Below are 16,776 nucleotides of genomic sequence, written 5' to 3'. Positions count from 1 at the left end.
TCTTTCTCTCTCCCTCTCTCTCTCTCTGTAAAAGATCCTTCTTCAAAGGGCATCTGAAACTAACGAGCAGAGCCTCAAGACTAGCAACAAGTGAATTAACGTAAAACCTGTGCACCACTTAACTATACTCACCACCCCTGGCCTTACACCCCCTCCCGCGCAGCCGGCTGGCCACATTAAAGGTGTCTCACGCCCCTGGAAACGTTGCAAATGTTTTTATTACATTAAAAGCATTAAACGCTCCACATTAACGGTATGTAGAGCAAAATACCAGCGAGTCGACAGGCGGAACAATAAAAAAATTTAAGTAGACTTCCTCCAGTCGCTCTCACCCCACCTCCTGTTAAGGATGCAGACAACCAGCCAAGCCACACGACACAGGACACACCAATATGTCATCAATGCCAACGAGGAAACTCGAAAGCTAACCCTCCGCTCAGTTACCGAGGGCTATTCTCGACGAACGACCACGCAGTGGGGTTTGCTCTAAACAAACAGCGGGATTTCGTCACAACTGATACGGGACTGGTTCCGCTATGCTGACGCATTTATATGTACAATTGGCACTCATTCTGATGTATGATATACTAAATATAGTAAACTAATTGAGCCAAGTTCTCAATGATTTATTTATGTATTTTTATTAATATAAGGAATTTTTATATTATAAATTGTATGTGCCATTTTTTATTCGTAATACTTAAGTTCTTTGATTTTAGTTAAGGTATTAATTCGTACCGTGAAAAATATATGTCATATAATATTATTTGTATAAAATCCTCTGTAGTTTTTTGAATATTCATAAATTTATCTATTGTCTTTCTTTTTCACTCTCATAAAAATATTTTGTTTTCAAGCTACGATAATTATCGACACTAACTCCTTTCTCTCTGTTGTTTGTTCAATAAGTTTTATTAACAATAAATGTTTGTGATTCTCATACTAAATTATTATTTATCAGGCAATTATTATTATTTCCTATAAATATTACGCATTGCATTTCAGTTTATATGCATATGTACGTTAATTAGTGTCTTTCCCTGGAATTCACATTTTACAGAGTTGTTTCTTTTTCACTGTCTGTGTACGCCTTTCTATTCGATTCTCACAAATATAATCATTACCATAACTGCAAATATAGAATACTATAAATGCAGCCTCAGCCTGCGTCGCCTCATTCGTTGGCTTGATGCATATTTGAGCACGTATTTATTTGACTTTGCCCACAGTGCTTATTTGTTTGCTATAAGCAGGCCGTAACTTGACTTTATCAGAGCGTCGAATATTATGCCATCCGAATATACATACATAGTGCTCGAGCACCACCCCGCATCGTCTTTTGTTTGACTTTGTTGAATTGATTTCGTTAGGGAAATAATAACAACAACGCTCAGCAGCACCCTTGAACGCGCACTCGCTATTCAATTTAGAAAGAGAAGCAGACACGTAAAGAGCGAGAGCGAGAGGGAGAGACAGAGAGCGAGTGAGAGTTTGGCTGGCTCTCTGACTGTGATGTTTCCATTTGTACAAAATAGAGCACTTAACGGGGGAAACTGCAAACAAATTATTGCACTTGCTGTCACCAAAGCGAGTCCGTGTCCCGCCCCTTAGCTACTGCCATTGCATACACTTAAAGGATTACAAGCGGATCTGTCGCTTGTTTGCCACTAAATGGACGCATTTACTCCATGGGAAACGAAGTAACAGGAGCAGGAGTTTAACGGGTGGCACAACTGGTGGGTTGGCTAGCGGGAGAGTGGATGGGTGGGTGAGTGGATGGGTGGGTGAGTGGGTGGTGCGGCTTACAATGCCTTGCGCGCTTTTTATGGCCAATGAATAGATGAATGAATGCCTGCCAACCTGACAGACTGACTAACTGACAAACTGACTGAATGACTGACTGCTTGAGGAGGGGTCGCTCGGCGGTTTGTATGAGTGCCCATGGAGTTACTTAATGGATTTGGTTAAGTGCTGCATTGACATTTTGATAAATGCTTTGGAACAGATGCGCTGACTGGCGCTGCGTTAAATGGGCGTTGCCCGTTCGTTTCCCGATCCCTGCTACCCGCGCCCATAGACCTATATAGTTCCCTCGCACTCTTATGATAAATAGTTTATACCCAACACGACCAAAGGTCCGAGCTCAACATTTGTCACTAGCCGCGAAAGTGTTGGCCAAATTGATTATCCAGCAAATTGAACGAGCTCAACATAAACTGATGGGTCGTCCTTGTCCACTCGCTATGATAACTGTATTAATCAACTTTGACGACTTCCAACATCATTAAAACAGCCAACAAAGCCTTCTTAGCATTCGTTTGTTACAGAAAAATGATGAGTCCACCAAGGGTTCTCGGATTACATTATTTATTTCCTATTATATCTTTCAGTCCACCGATCTCTATTGTTGCTTGATCCCTCCCGAATAGATTGATTCTATGAATAAGCATAAGACACGAAGAAATAGAAGATGGGCAAGAGAAATAGATGACATGAAACGAAAAGAGAGCTTACAGAAAGGAATCGAGAAGAAATGAAAATAGTTGTGAAGAAAAGAATTAAGAATTCAAACGTTTTTGTAGGCAGCTGTACAGATAATATAGAAATACAGGAAAGACAACCTAATAATAGAACAGGGTATAGCAGCGAGGAATAAATATAAATAGAGAATACATCAGAAATAGCATAAATAGAAGCAGAGAAAAGACGATATGAAGAGAGAAAACTTAAATTTGACCCATTCAAGAGTTACCCAAACTCTACTCTCTATATCTCATCTTTTGTAATTTCTTTGTCTTATAGACCGCAAAGCCTTACTTAAAAACTCACTTATTCCAATAAATTTAAATAGCTGTTTTACGTTTTCCACTTTTTAACCGCTAATTGTTAAGACTCAAGAAAATTCCAAGCATACAGACGGATCACATTAAGCAGATTCTCAGTTCAAGCTACTGGCTACATTGTATGGAGTACCGTGACCATAACCAAATGTCAGTTGTTTGTTGTTCTTTTTTATTATAGGCATACAAGACACTTAGTTAGCTGCCCCAAATGGCAAAAGTTTTTGTAATGTTTTGAAGTGCCTCTAATTAGATAATATGCGGCCTGACTCGAGCGCAGATGACGCCGCGTGTTCTTCCCCATGCAAAGTGGCAACGCGTGCAATGGCCATCCAGCCCAAAACTTCGCTTCTTGATGACCTTAAATAAAAAGCCCCGGACAATCCAGCCCATGAGACTGCGCCAGTTGGATATGACCGACTGGTGGATATACTGAAAAAAAAGATTCTTACGATAAATAACTTTGATGAAGGGAATTCGAAAGAGAGAAAGAGGCTGAAATTGAATAGTATAGAATATTTAGTTAGTTCTGTTCTTAAAGGGATGCGATAAGTACTTAAGTAGCGGATATTTATGATCGATTTTAATCGATTCCGTAGAAATAGGTAAAGTGATATTTTAATCGACTCAATGCAAAATTGAAAGATTCATATAGGAACGGACTGACGGACAGGTGGACGAAATAACGGACATACAACGGCTAAATGTATTTATCAAAACTTATCTTTTATATAGACTCGACACCTCCTCCATCCCCATGTTACATGCATTTCCACAAAAGCAATATACCCTATTTACCCACTTCGGTTGGGTTTTGCATGATATAAAAAGCCAAAGGCAAAGCCAGAAAGCTAAAGCGCATAAAAAGTCGGCCGATGGCACCGCGTTCGCAATTTGAATCCTAATGGATGCGTGTGGCGCGACCAAAACGACTCGTGAACACGCGATGAGGCGCACAGCTGGCCAAGGTGTAAAGTTCACGTGTGTCCACTTACCAGGCAGCCCAACCCACCCACTCGCCAACCACCCCGCCCGCCAACCGCTACCCTCCGGCCACTACCCGCTGCCGCTACCCCTGGCTCACCTGGTGACGTTTTATTAATGCTTTTGGAGTGCTTTCAATGTTTTATCGCGACTCTACGTTGTCTATCCGGTTACGGTTTACCCCTTTTCGTAGTGCAATAGCTCTTTCGTAATAACTTTTAGTTGGTCATCCCACAGACCCCCACACACATACGCACACAAACACCCACACACATGTATGTATGTATATGCACTCTATAAATAGCCAGGCACTTCTATTATGATTATGAATTTGACCACCGACTCTTATCTAAATGGGTCTTTTGTTTGGCTTGCAACTAATGGCGTAGGCGTAACCATGCCCCCAATCCACATTTTACACATTCTATTTAATATCCTCGCTTGATTACAGACATTTTGTCCGAGGTACTCGTGGGTCAGCCCCAGGTCTAATTAAGTTGTCACTCCAATAGCAACAAAATCGAACATATGTCACCCAAGCACAGACATCCTGTGTTATATATAGCAAATACCACTTAGATTTACTTATAATACAGAGTTATCGCTCAAAACGAATCTATGAAAACACTTAATATGAAAATGAATATAGCAAGTTTATAATTTAATGTAAAACTATTGCAATTTTGTCTGAATTAAGTACATGGACTCACTAAAGTGTTCTATTAACTTTTATTACAAATGTTATAAAAGATATTCTACAAGTTAAACCTAAGATTCAGACTATTTTATTACAGTGACTTGCATTATTAATGTTACAGAATCTCTATTGATCCACTCGAAAATTAATGCCGGGTCTCTTTTCATAGAATGTCTAATTTATTTAAATAAAGGTATATGAAACTTTTTTATGATTTAAGCTAGTAAGCAAAAATGTGAAACATATACTAGTAAATTTTTCAGCCGAGGTATTTCTAATTTTGGTAGCTACGAATTTTCTAGAATTTTGCATAAAAATTTGGATTAGCAAGGATTAATAGTTAGTTTTTTCGTTGATAACATTAATTTAATTTTAATAAAATCCTGATATCTCAAAAAAGAAAATAAAGAAATATAGGAAATAATATATGCAGTCCTACCTCAAGCTTTCATTATTTCGAGAGTTCCAATAACTCTTTTAAAAGTAATTCAATTGCCTTGACTAAATTTTAACATGAATAATATTTAACCCCCGACATTGTAATTTTATTTCGAAGGCCTTGGCTATTTTTAATTGGGACAATTGTGTGGCTAGACATGCTAAATTTTTTTATTTTCTCATTATATATCATTTCTTAATTCAAGAGATTCGTAAATGTTACAGAAACTCACACATTGCCTTTCTATATCTTAAGTATGCAAGATCTGATGTATGTATGTATATCAAAAAATTATATGAAAAAATCTTGTTATTTACTATTTTTTATTATTTTTCGCTAAATTTATTCAAACTAGGTTCGTTCTAGGGTAAGCTACATAGGCATGTTCTTCAAAAAACTACTTTTTTTAGTTATTATATATTTTATTAAGAGTAGAACCGGTACATCAAAAATAGGATCATAACAACACAGAGAAGGTTTATTAATAATAGAGCCGAACCCCATACCGAGTTTTGGGGATTTTAAGTTGTGGAGGTTTTGCTATTGTCCAATAGTTTTGGCAAAGCCAAAACTTCGCAGAGGTCTGGCAGGTAATAGACCTCTTGCGAGTAGGTTTCGGTGCCTTAACAGTCTTTCACTGTACCTGCTTGTATCCCTGTCAATCTGCTCTTCGACAGTATGCAGCTTTAAATCTTTGTGTAGTGTGGATCCACGTACATACTAGGGACAGTTTGTTATCTGTCAAAGTACACTATTCTGCAGTACTTGTATTCGTTTGTAGTTGGATTTGGCAGCAATCTCCCAAATCTACACTCCCTAAAAGTATGCAATTAAATTTTACTTTCGTTAATAGGATAAAAATGGAAAGCAGAAATCTTATAACAACTTAAAAACATATTTTTGTAAACTTGAAGAGTTGCTCGTGGATAAATCTAAAGTAAGTTTAAAAAACAAAATCTCTTTGCAATGGAAACTACTTTTGCTCTTTACAACATAAAAGACTTTCTGACACGCAACTTTCTATATTTTGTAAACTGTAGTTCATATCATTCATTCGAAGCCAAAAAAAAGAAAACTAAAACTTAAATTATGCATTTTTTTTTTTTGTCAAGTGCTTTAATAACTTAATCATAATAATGAAACGAATGTATGTAAATTCTCAAAGAGAAATTCCGAGTATGAAACCTTAATTCAGCCAGCCTAAAATATTGTTGATTAAAGCAGAATTTAGCAATGGGTAAATACGAAATTTTAAAATATATTTATTTATATATATATATATATATTTAAGAGCAAATAAATGTATGAATGGAAGTCTTGTCAATTGCATAAATTGCTGGCTGCTGAGATTTTAAAATCTTTTGAGCCGAGCACTGTTAAAATCTTTGAGAAATTGTCTTAAGTGCATGTATAAGGACATAAATTAGTAACAACACACAGACATACACATGTATGTACACACAAATATACAGCCACACACACACACACTCGTATATACTACACTTGACCAGCTGGCGGCGTTTGAAGGCAAAGCCATGGCAAATAAGCGAAAGCTTAAAACCAACAACAACAACGACGACGACGAAACGAGACGCTAGCAGGTTTTAACGCTAGCTACAAGACAGGCTAAAGCCCAAGTGAATTTGGCAGCACGAAGAAGACATGAGAGAACGGCTCCACAGCCAGCCATTTTGTTCGCTTGCTGGCAGCTTACTCGCCCTCGCTTACAGTGTGTGTGTTCATCTCGCTCTCTGTCTCGCTTCCCCCCAGTCTTGCATACTCGTTCTCTGGTATGTTGCGATTATGCAACAAGCTAGCATGCGTGTCCAGTTCCAAATGCCATTTTTTGGCAATATGAATTTTTGAACAACATTCGCAGCAAGCTCAGCTTTTCCTTAATGCTGCTGCGTTGAAGATAGACAAATAGCAGAGCGAGCGTATAAGCAGAGAAGAACATAGTGAAGGGCAAAGAGTGCTAAGCCATACAAGCAGTCGCATGCATGCACACATACATGCATACCTACATACATATGTACATACAATTACAAAAATAGCAACAGCAACTGAAGCTGAAACTGGCTGCAGAAAACGTAATCCCTGCTTTAGCGCACATTTCACGGCTGCCTTTTAGGTTTCTATCATATTTAAGCTGGTCGCTCCTATTTTGCACTCTGTCTCTGCCTCTGTCTTGTCTGCCTGGACCGATTCCGCTTCAGCTACGCACACAAATTTGCGTGTGCACGTGTGTGTGTAAGCTTGCTCTCACGATTCCAACGCAGTTTTAGACGCACTCGATAGCGGTCGCGGCTGTGGCCATGCGGCTCTTACCTGCGACACTCGTATGTAAATTAAAATTTCTTTTTATTTCCCTTTCACTCATTATATTTCTTGTGTTGCTCCTTTAAGTATGCCACAATACCCATACAGAGTAAATGCATGGGCACACGGATCCTATTGTACTGCTTATTGTTATCGATTCAAAAGTGCCTGGAAGCCATTTTGATTGATTATACAATAAAAAATAAAATCAATAAATAAATAAATAAAATGCCAAAAACAAATAAGAAAACCCTATCGACAATTAGCATTCTAGCAGTGAGGTTAGGTCGCACATATTTTGGCATTTGTGGGTGGGCAAATGTCATAAAAAAAAAAAAAACAAACTAATTGCTTGCTGGACTTGTGTGAGGCAAAATCAATTTTAACGCGCAACGGTTTCCCGTATTGTGATGAGAGTCGATCAACTCGACGGCCAGACACCAAATTTAACAGCTTTAAGGTCATTTTACAGTTAAACAATGTCACAACAGTACATATCATAACAACAATAACGCACTGGCAGCCAAGTGCTGTGTGCCATATATGTATGTGTGCGCGTGTATGTGAGAACATATTTATGTATATTTTTAGTACACGTACGAATTCGCAACACTGGACGCAGACAATATAGCAGTGAGGGAGATGAGAGCATGGAATGAGAGCGAGCGAAAGAGAGAGCTGTTATAAGATAGCAAACGAGCGAGCGAAAAAAGCTGAAAAAGCTTTGAGACCACTCCCCGAAAAGTTCAGGCGACGGCGCAACGTCGACGCACACAAAACAACCAATCCCAGGCATAAATATACAAAAAAAAACACACACACACACAAACAAAACGAAAAACTGAATCGCTCACATACACACACATACAAGCGCGCGCTTTTATACAGAGACAGATAGAGGCAAAAGCAATGTGTTACAATGCAATTTCCCCGCCAAAGCGAACCGTGTTGTTGTAACTGTTGTTGTTTTTGTTGGCGTAGTTGATGGGAGACCAACCCAAACTCAATTGTTCAGGCCAAAAGACAAAAAGGCAAGCTTGGAAAACTGGCACAGCCAAAATATGAGCAACAACAAAAACATACCCAGAGGCACACACACACACACACACACACACACAGATAACTAACATCACAGGGTGCAGCAGCAGTTTCCAATTGGAAGTGCAGTCTGATTTCTAAGGGTTGGGCTATTGGCGTGATTATGTCAGCAACAGCAGCAGCAACAGCAACAACACGGCGAACGTGTGTTTGTGTGTGTGTGTGTGCCACCTTCACCCACCACCATCAACAACATATGACTGCAAAGCAAAGCAGCGGTTCGTCAGTTGCTTTCCAAGCGCTGACGCCGCCGCACTTGCTCCACGAGCGCTCGGTCGTCATTCGTGCGCCGCATTGCAAACTGTAAACTTTGGTAACGGTAAAGCCGTTGTCGGTAAATCGCCTTTTCGTCGTTATCGTCGTCGTCGTCGTCGTCGTCGTCGCCGTCGGCCAATGGCCATGCGCCATCCTCACACGGAATGTGTTAAAAACCTAATGCCAAAAATGTGACTATTGCATTGAATGCTGTTGAATATGTAAACGGTGAACGTGCATTTGTTTGTGTGTGCGTGTGTAGTTTCTTAAGCAAAGCGTCCCTCGAATATACGTGCATATATATGTATAGAAGCACGATCGTTCTTAGCCATCATCTAGCCCATCCCACATCGCCCAGGCATGGAGCTTTTGAAGCTAATGATGTTCAAAAGTGACTTTCTGTCCAATGGCAAATGTGACGATCGCGTGCCGCCCATTAACCTAAGTCAATTGCCCGAGTTTCTATTGTGTAAGTTTTCCAAAACAAAACATCAACAATAACGGTATAAATTAAAATCACAAATTTTTAAAGGCAAAAAAACCAAATATTCCAAAAAGTATCTTCATAACAAATGTATCTTAAATTTCCCAATGCAATGAGAAAATTACTCAGTAAACAAAAATCTATTTCTCTGACTTTAACTAAGTATTTCTAAATACTTTTTTAATTACTTTAACTGACTTCATTTTATAAACGTTAAATCGTCACACACTGATTTAAGGGAAATGATCCAATGCAACAATTACATAGAATGTAAACAAATGATTTCTATTGAGTACATATTTTATATATTGCAAAACATTTCTGATCTATTTTGATTAGTTCGATATTGACTTTTATAACCATTTAACCAAATATTCCACTCAATACAAATTACTCATATTTTTCAAGAGTCCAAGAGGCAATAATTTATTCAATGCAGGATATATGAATTTACAATATTAAGAAAGAACTAACTGATAAAATTCGTATTTATATAGATGGGATTTATGAAAGCTGAGCTTTTACCTTTAATGATAAAAACTCTGCAGATTTATTTAGTCGATTTTTCTATTATCGGATGCAATATTTTGCGAAGTACTTTAGAGCTGAGTTGTATAATTAATACATATTATCTTTAACCAAATAATATATTTAATTCAGTGATTCCGTGCTCTTGACGGAAAACAATTCTCATATCGTTACCAAGAAGAATCTTATAAGGAACAGGGTCTTAACATCGTTTCATAGATAGCTGTTTGAATGATATATAAGTATGTTGAATGGATGGGAGCGGAGTCCTCTTTAATTAACAAAGATTAGATGGAGTGATATCCTCCTAAGACGATTCTCAAAGTGCAGTCATTCGAAAAACTACAATGAACTCAATGTCGCCATTTAGAAATAATAAATTTACAATTTTAATAGAACATAATATTTTCGTATTACTAATTTCGACGATTGCTTTGTTGACGAAAATAATTTGAGAAATTCATCATTTTTATACAATAAATATTTTGATATAGAAGTATAGAATGAAACGCATTAAATATGTAAATATAAGAAGAGAATAATAAATGATAAATAAAGCGGTTCGTTCGAAATAATATTTAATTCAAGGCTCGAGGTTCCTTGTAAAGAAACGGCAATCACTAATTTAGATGAATAGATAATTAACTACAGTTACAGTATTATTATTGTATTCAATTAAAGTTTTTATTTTAATAGTCAAAGCACAGGTAGTCCTGTGCTAAGAGACAAATAATCACCTCTTCTTCGTTCCGTTAAAAGTTCCCTTTTGATGGATACAAGGAAACGTCTACGACCCGGCCCCGACACTTATCCCATTTACATTTGTTTTTCATAATGACAGTTTTTAAATAGGCGACAAGTCCAGATTCAAATTACAACAAATAGCTCAATTAAAATTCATTTCGAATTGATTTACGAGAGAAACTAGCAACGAGAGAACTTAATAGAGAATTTTCCAAAAAACATAAAAAATATAAATAAATAAATGGAAATGCAAATCGGTAAATCGAAAATGCGAAACACTAACTAGTCTGCTACCACAATTTAGACTATATACATATATCATCAATCGAGATACACTATAGACAGATAATATATGATTACAATTGATATTCATCCACAGCAACGATACCGAAATGTGGCGGCTGCCACGAGCTGATCCTGGATCGCTTTATACTGAAGGTGCTGGAGAGGACCTGGCATGCGAAGTGTCTGCAGTGCAGCGAGTGCCACGCCCAGCTGAACGACAAGTGCTTCGCCCGGAACGGTCAGCTGTTCTGCAAGGAGGACTTCTTCAAGTAAGTAAATTTCTCAAACGGCTGTCGCATCGGGGCCGTCGATGTCTGTTGACCGGTTTAATGAAAATCTCCCGTTGCCCCGTTGCCAATGTTCGGGTCGAACAGACGTTATGGTACGAAGTGTTCCGCTTGTGATATGGGCATACCGCCCACCCAGGTGGTGCGTCGCGCCCAGGACAACGTCTATCATCTGCAGTGCTTCCTGTGCGCCATGTGCTCGCGCACCCTCAACACGGGCGACGAATTCTATCTGATGGAGGACCGCAAGCTCATCTGCAAGCGCGACTACGAGGAGGCCAAGGCGAAGGGTACGTTTACTCATCCTCTCCCTCACATGCGACGGACTACTTTACATTTAGCTCTCGGGCAGGTCTCTACTTGGACGGCTCTCTGGATGGTGATCAGCCCAATAAGCGGCCACGCACCACTATCACAGCCAAGCAGCTGGAGACACTGAAAACCGCATACAATAATAGTCCGAAACCCGCCCGACATGTGAGAGAGCAACTGTCGCAGGACACGGGCCTGGACATGCGGGTAGTGCAAGTGTGGTTTCAGAACAGGTGAGCTCGGGGTTGGACTGGCAAGCCCAAGAGCCGGATCTTACTCACTCCCCATTTTTTCCATTTTGCAGACGCGCCAAGGAGAAGCGACTGAAAAAGGATGCAGGACGCACGCGCTGGAGCCAATACTTCCGCTCCATGAAGGGCAACTGCTCGCCGCGCGCCGACAAATTCCTCGACAAGGACGAACTGAAAGTGGACTACGACAGCTTCAGTCATCATGGTATATATAGCCAACTCGCACTATACTAATTCGCAGCATGTTTAACTATTTAATTGCCCTTTCAGATCTTAGCAACGACAGCTACAGCACCGTCAATTTGGGCCTGGACGAGGGCGCCTCGCCGCACAGCATACGCGGCTCCTATATGCATGGCAGCTCCAGTCCCTCGCAGTATCCGCCGAGCAGTCGCTCGCCCCCAGTTCCGGGCCAAAGTCATACGTTTGGCTCCTATCCGGACAATATTGTCTACACAAATATTGGTAAGCATCTATATAAAGGTAGAGATAAATACTATAATGAACAAATAGCCAGCAAGAGGTAGATAAGTGGATTACTGTAAATAAACAGATTCAAAGATGCTTAGTCAGATAAATAGGCATAGATAGCGACATAAAAATATATCGATACGCATATATTGATTTATAGATATACAGAACTAGACATATATAGGTACTACATAAGGCATATATAACATATACATTTTCATTTGTATATATTATATGTATCCGTAGATATCTAATGGTTATTAATTGTCACTGATTTCTAGCATCTCTTCTGCTTCTTTTTCAGATCATGCAGTTGGTGCTAATTTGCACGCAAGTAAAACGCATCATCGCCTGCACAGTAGCAACAATGTATCGGATATGAGTAACGATTCTAGTCCCGATCAGGGCTATCCTGACTTTCCGCCTAGTCCTGACTCCTGGCTGGGCGACTCGGGCAGCACCAATAACAATATCAGCAACAATAATAATAATACTAACAACAACAACAATAGCAGCAGCAATGCGAATAGCACTACCAGCAACAACAACCATAGCAGTGGGTCGGCGTCCAATGCGAATGCCGCCGCCAACCCTCCTGCAACGCCTGGCGTACATTACTGATACTCAAAAATACTTTTGCGTTACTTTGAGATGCAGTCGCGAAGTCTGCTGCTCGCCGCTGCCCAACAACAACAACAGCAACAGCAACAGCAGTAGAAACACCAGCAACAACAACATAAGCATACTTCGCAGCAGCAGCGCTAGCGACGCCATTTTGAAAGCTCGCCTCTAGCTTGACAGCAGTTAACAGTGCTGAGATACTGACTAACAGTAGGCTAACAGCGTTGGGCGTCAGAGTAACAACTGAAAAGCTTTATAGTTAACAGCGTGAGCTTTTGTTTTATCGCTGACTGCATTTATCCATATTCACTACTTTTTTTTTACTTTTACTAACGTAACACTATTTGCTCAAGTTTCCGTATTTCATTAAGTTTTCATAAATATGGAAGATAACGAACATGCGTATATGTATCAATGTTCGATGCTTTAAATCAAACTGGCTTAAATAATAATGAATATGTTGATTACATCTACTTCCTTGACCGCTTTTGTTTGTACTTTGAACTTTGATATTTTAGTGTAATGTAAATATTGTATATTTGTGTATAGTAAAGAGAAGAACTACATTTTAAATTAAACTAAGTCTGTATAGGGTCATACAAAGATTGGGGGGACAGTGCACAACACTTATTAAGCTGAGCTCCCAAACAAGTTATTTATTGCTTTATATAGGAATACATGAATTGCATAGGAGAAATATCAATTACGAAAAAGTGATGTCGTATATACATACATACATATATCTAAAAACACAAAAAAAATTATAAAACAAAATAATATACAAAAACAAAAAATAAGAAAAAATAAAAACATGAAAAAGATTTCAAGCAAATAGAAATTTCAGCAAAATGCAAACTACGTAAAACAAATGATAACGAATTTTTAAATTTATTGTGTATTACAATAAGTTTAAAAAATTCAAATAAATGCGATAAAATAATTACTATTTGACATGTAAGAATAAATGATACAACAATTGTTAAATCTTTCGTCTTTTCATATCTCTCCCCCCATAAATAGTTGACTTCGAAATTAAGTTAAGAATTGTGCGGGCTCGTGTCTTCGTGGAAAAGACTGGAAACACGCATAGTTTAATTTAAGCTTTCTAAACGCAGGACTATTGATTCCGTTTTTAACGGAATTAATGCAATTTATTGATAGTCAATTTTATTTTCTTTTATGTTCTATCGACCGTTACACTGCAAAAGAATTTCCCTATTATATTTCAAAGTCATGACTCAAATCGATGATCGTTGCCTTCTGCTTTCTTTAGAATGCAACGCTCTCGCTGTGCTCTCATTATGTCTCTCTCTCTCTCACTCTCCCCGTATCAATGTCATACGTTCCTTCTACTATTTCATTCATACCAATTCTTTTCAACAAATATATCCCATTAGCATTATTTAGCGCGCTCTCTTCTCTTTCCGCTTTCTTTGAACTGCACTGCTCTCCGTTCATCTCTCTATCGTACGCTCCTTCTACTATTTGATTCATGGAGAGTGTGCCGCGCCGCCTTGCTGGTGGTACATCTGTTCGGAAGCTCTGCCGTTCTGCTTTGGTGGCCTGTCTTCTGTTGTTCTCAGTCTCTTTTCTAACGTTCGCGCAACGACATTGACTATCGAGAGAGCTTTTTGCTGCGCAGGGCGCCTTAACTTACTTAACTTATTTAGTCGATTGCAATTATATAAAAATGCTTAAATAATGGTTTCCCAAATCAATTTTGCAATTAATAAAAGCTATCATAACATTACGGTGCGTGCGGTAATTCAATTTCTATAAAAAGCTATCCAAGCCCTCTTTCCAATTTTGTTTTTATTGTTCGTGTACCCGTATGCGTATTTCTCTCTCTATCTGTGTGCGTGTGTTTGAATGTGTGACAGAAAATGTGCTGCCAAATCGAAATTCAAATGTCGTAAAATGTTCTATTTTTATTTTGCAGTAAACTACATACAACAAGCGCAGCTAGAGTCCGTTGTTGTTGTTGTTCTGCTGTGTGTGAGATGCAGATGTGTAATATGTTTTTGTTTTTGTTGCGACGCCAAATTGCATTTGCGGCCGATACGCCGCTCGATCCTTAAACACGACATATCGGATACAACGGCCACAGCCACAGCCACAGTCAAAAGAACTCCCTGTTTTTTAACTCGTAACCAACTACTAGAGAGCCGCATCCGCTCCGTGCGTTTACCAATAATGCAAATTCAATGTATGCCAATATTTCAAGTAATTTTCGTGCTCTCAACAATTGTCGCAGTCACAGGTAACACGGCAAAAGCGTTGCCACATCAATGCAAAATGCAGTGCAGCTGTTTATTTATGACTCTCCCACTCTCTCTCGCTCTCTCCTTTTCGGCTCTCTCTTCTGCAAACAGATTGTTGTTCGAGCCGGATTTTACTGTTGCGCCAGCAAACACTGCAAATTGAGGAGCATGTCGTCCAATTGGTAAACCAATTGGAGCTACAGCAACAACTCAATCTCGATGGGCAGCCCTCTGCAACGGATATATTCGCCGATACAGCTCAAATGCTACAAGTATCATCGGCTCTGGATATTGACGGCGAATTGGCAACAATTGCGACAACGGAGCGCGATAGTAACACAGGCATAGCGTCCTGGTTCCATGACGAAGAAACAACTACGACGACAACAACAACAGCAACAAAAACTACCATGCCTATCACGACCACAAGCTCAGCAGCAATATCATCCACAACAGTGTCAACAACTGTAAATACAATGGCCACGGGGGAACCGCCGCCCGATGAGCGCACGCCCCAACTGGCAACAGACGCCACAATTTCTGAAGCGGGCGAAACGCTGCAAACGACGACGACAAATAAGAGAACAGAAGCAACCACCGCAGAAGCAGAAACAGCAACGACAGGAACAGCAGAAGCAACAACAACAATGACAACAACCAACTCGGAAGACTTGAGCTTTAAGCTGCCCTGCAGCAATACCTATATGAAGTACTTTTGTCTTAACGGCGGTAACTGCTTTCGCTGGGCCGAGAGCGAGAACGGTTTTAGCTATTGCGTGTGCGCCGTTGGCTTCGTGGGCGAACGCTGCGACTCAAAGACTGAAAACGGTAAGCAACATCAATAAAACCTTTGGCTACATTGATAAATGTATATATAAATAATATATTTATTATGCTTTGCCATTGCAGGAGTATATGTACCGTTGCGTCCCAGCACACCCGAGCCCCAGCTGAAGACGGCGCACATCGTTTTCTCTTTCCCCATGCTCATGTTGCTCTCCACGATTTACGTGCTCTTCGGCGCAATGTTTGTGTTGCGCAATGTGTCCGCGCAACGGCGAAAGCAACAACAGTTGCACTTGCACAAGCAGCGCTTTTTCGTCAGCTGTTAATAGAGCTGTTAAAACAGAAACGGCCGGGCTGCCAACTTGTTTATCGCTCTTTCACTTTTGTTTTTGTGGTTCGCTAAGGGAACCAACATTTGACGCGATTTAAATTTTGGAAACGGATTTTTGTTTCACCACTTTGCTATAAATGCCACTTGATGCATTTTTCCTTTATCTTCTACGATTCATTCTTTCTTTACGTTGCGCAACGCTTTAATTTATTTAATTACATTATAATTGTTTTCGTAAATTCTTTGTATTTAGTTGCAAAAAAGAGCGCTCTTTTCTATAGAAGCTTCAATTTAAGCTTAGTAGATTTTGTTTTGTAGTAACATTTTGTTACGCTATTAGTATGTAGCTAATATTTAAACTTTAGCGTTATCACTGTTATTATTGATAATTTTTTTTCTTCATTTTGTAACACTTTGTTACGCAACACAAAAAAACGAACAAATATTGTAAATTAACAAATACTTTTTGTATTGCATTAAAAACTTTGGGACTCAAAAGTTTTATAAAACTTTAAATCTGGCTGTTTACTTTTTATATATTAATATCGATTTGTATATATGTATGAGTGTATAAATGTTCATAAGAGGCAGCTCTTGCTCTTAACCACATATATGTATGTATATCTATCCATCAATATCAAACCTCAAGTTCAGTTTAGTGGAGCACACTTGCGTTTTATATTTTATAATATATATTTATCCAATATTTCGTCCAAAAATTCTTTACAAATTTCTTAGAACTTACAGTTAAATGTATAGTAGAAATTATTCAAAAAATTCTTA

At 39.0% G+C, this 16,776-nt stretch overlaps 2 protein-coding genes across 6 annotated transcripts in view; both read left to right on the top strand.

Moving 5' to 3' along the window:
* Lim3 (Lim3 homeobox protein) overlaps nt 1–13,434 on the top strand; it is a 34,483-nt gene extending 21,049 nt beyond the window's left edge. The window contains exons 1-7 of one of the 4 annotated variants that reach the window (XM_089257405.1): nt 8,600–9,101; nt 10,768–10,944; nt 11,041–11,250; nt 11,313–11,505; nt 11,577–11,728; nt 11,794–11,988; nt 12,299–13,434. In XM_089257405.1, coding sequence (XP_089113531.1) covers nt 8,993–9,101; nt 10,768–10,944; nt 11,041–11,250; nt 11,313–11,505; nt 11,577–11,728; nt 11,794–11,988; nt 12,299–12,615 — 1,353 coding nt within the window. In that variant the 5' untranslated portion in view covers nt 8,600–8,992 and the 3' untranslated portion in view covers nt 12,616–13,434. Of the gene's footprint in view, nt 1–8,599; nt 9,102–10,767; nt 10,945–11,040; nt 11,251–11,312; nt 11,506–11,576; nt 11,729–11,793; nt 11,989–12,298 lie in introns of those variants that run through there. The other 3 variants (XM_030385852.2, XM_089257403.1, XM_089257404.1) reach the window with 3 other exon arrangements.
* Nucleotides 13,435–14,201: 767 nt separating this feature from the next.
* grk (gurken) lies at nt 14,202–16,509 on the top strand. Of its 2 annotated transcripts, XM_018098768.3 has the most exons (4): nt 14,202–14,367; nt 14,555–14,875; nt 14,988–15,704; nt 15,786–16,509. In XM_018098768.3, the coding sequence occupies exons 2-4, from the start codon at nt 14,809–14,811 to the stop codon at nt 15,986–15,988; spliced, it is 987 nt and encodes a 328-aa protein (XP_017954257.2). In that variant the 5' UTR covers nt 14,202–14,367; nt 14,555–14,808; the 3' UTR covers nt 15,989–16,509. The 2 variants fall into 2 exon arrangements, with proteins under 2 accessions (XP_017954257.2, XP_017954256.3); XM_018098767.3 differs by lacking the exon at nt 14,202–14,367 and having other exon boundaries at nt 14,470–14,875.
* Nucleotides 16,510–16,776: the final 267 nt, after the last annotated feature.

The sequence above is a fragment of the Drosophila navojoa genome, chromosome 3 (assembly GCF_054131105.1).
Source record: "Drosophila navojoa isolate 15081-1374.11 chromosome 3, UAZ_NAV_1.0, whole genome shotgun sequence".
NCBI classification, from domain to species: domain Eukaryota; kingdom Metazoa; phylum Arthropoda; class Insecta; order Diptera; family Drosophilidae; genus Drosophila; species Drosophila navojoa.
Note: the sequence above shows the minus strand (reverse complement) of the source record. Positions and strands in the feature narration are given on the sequence as shown.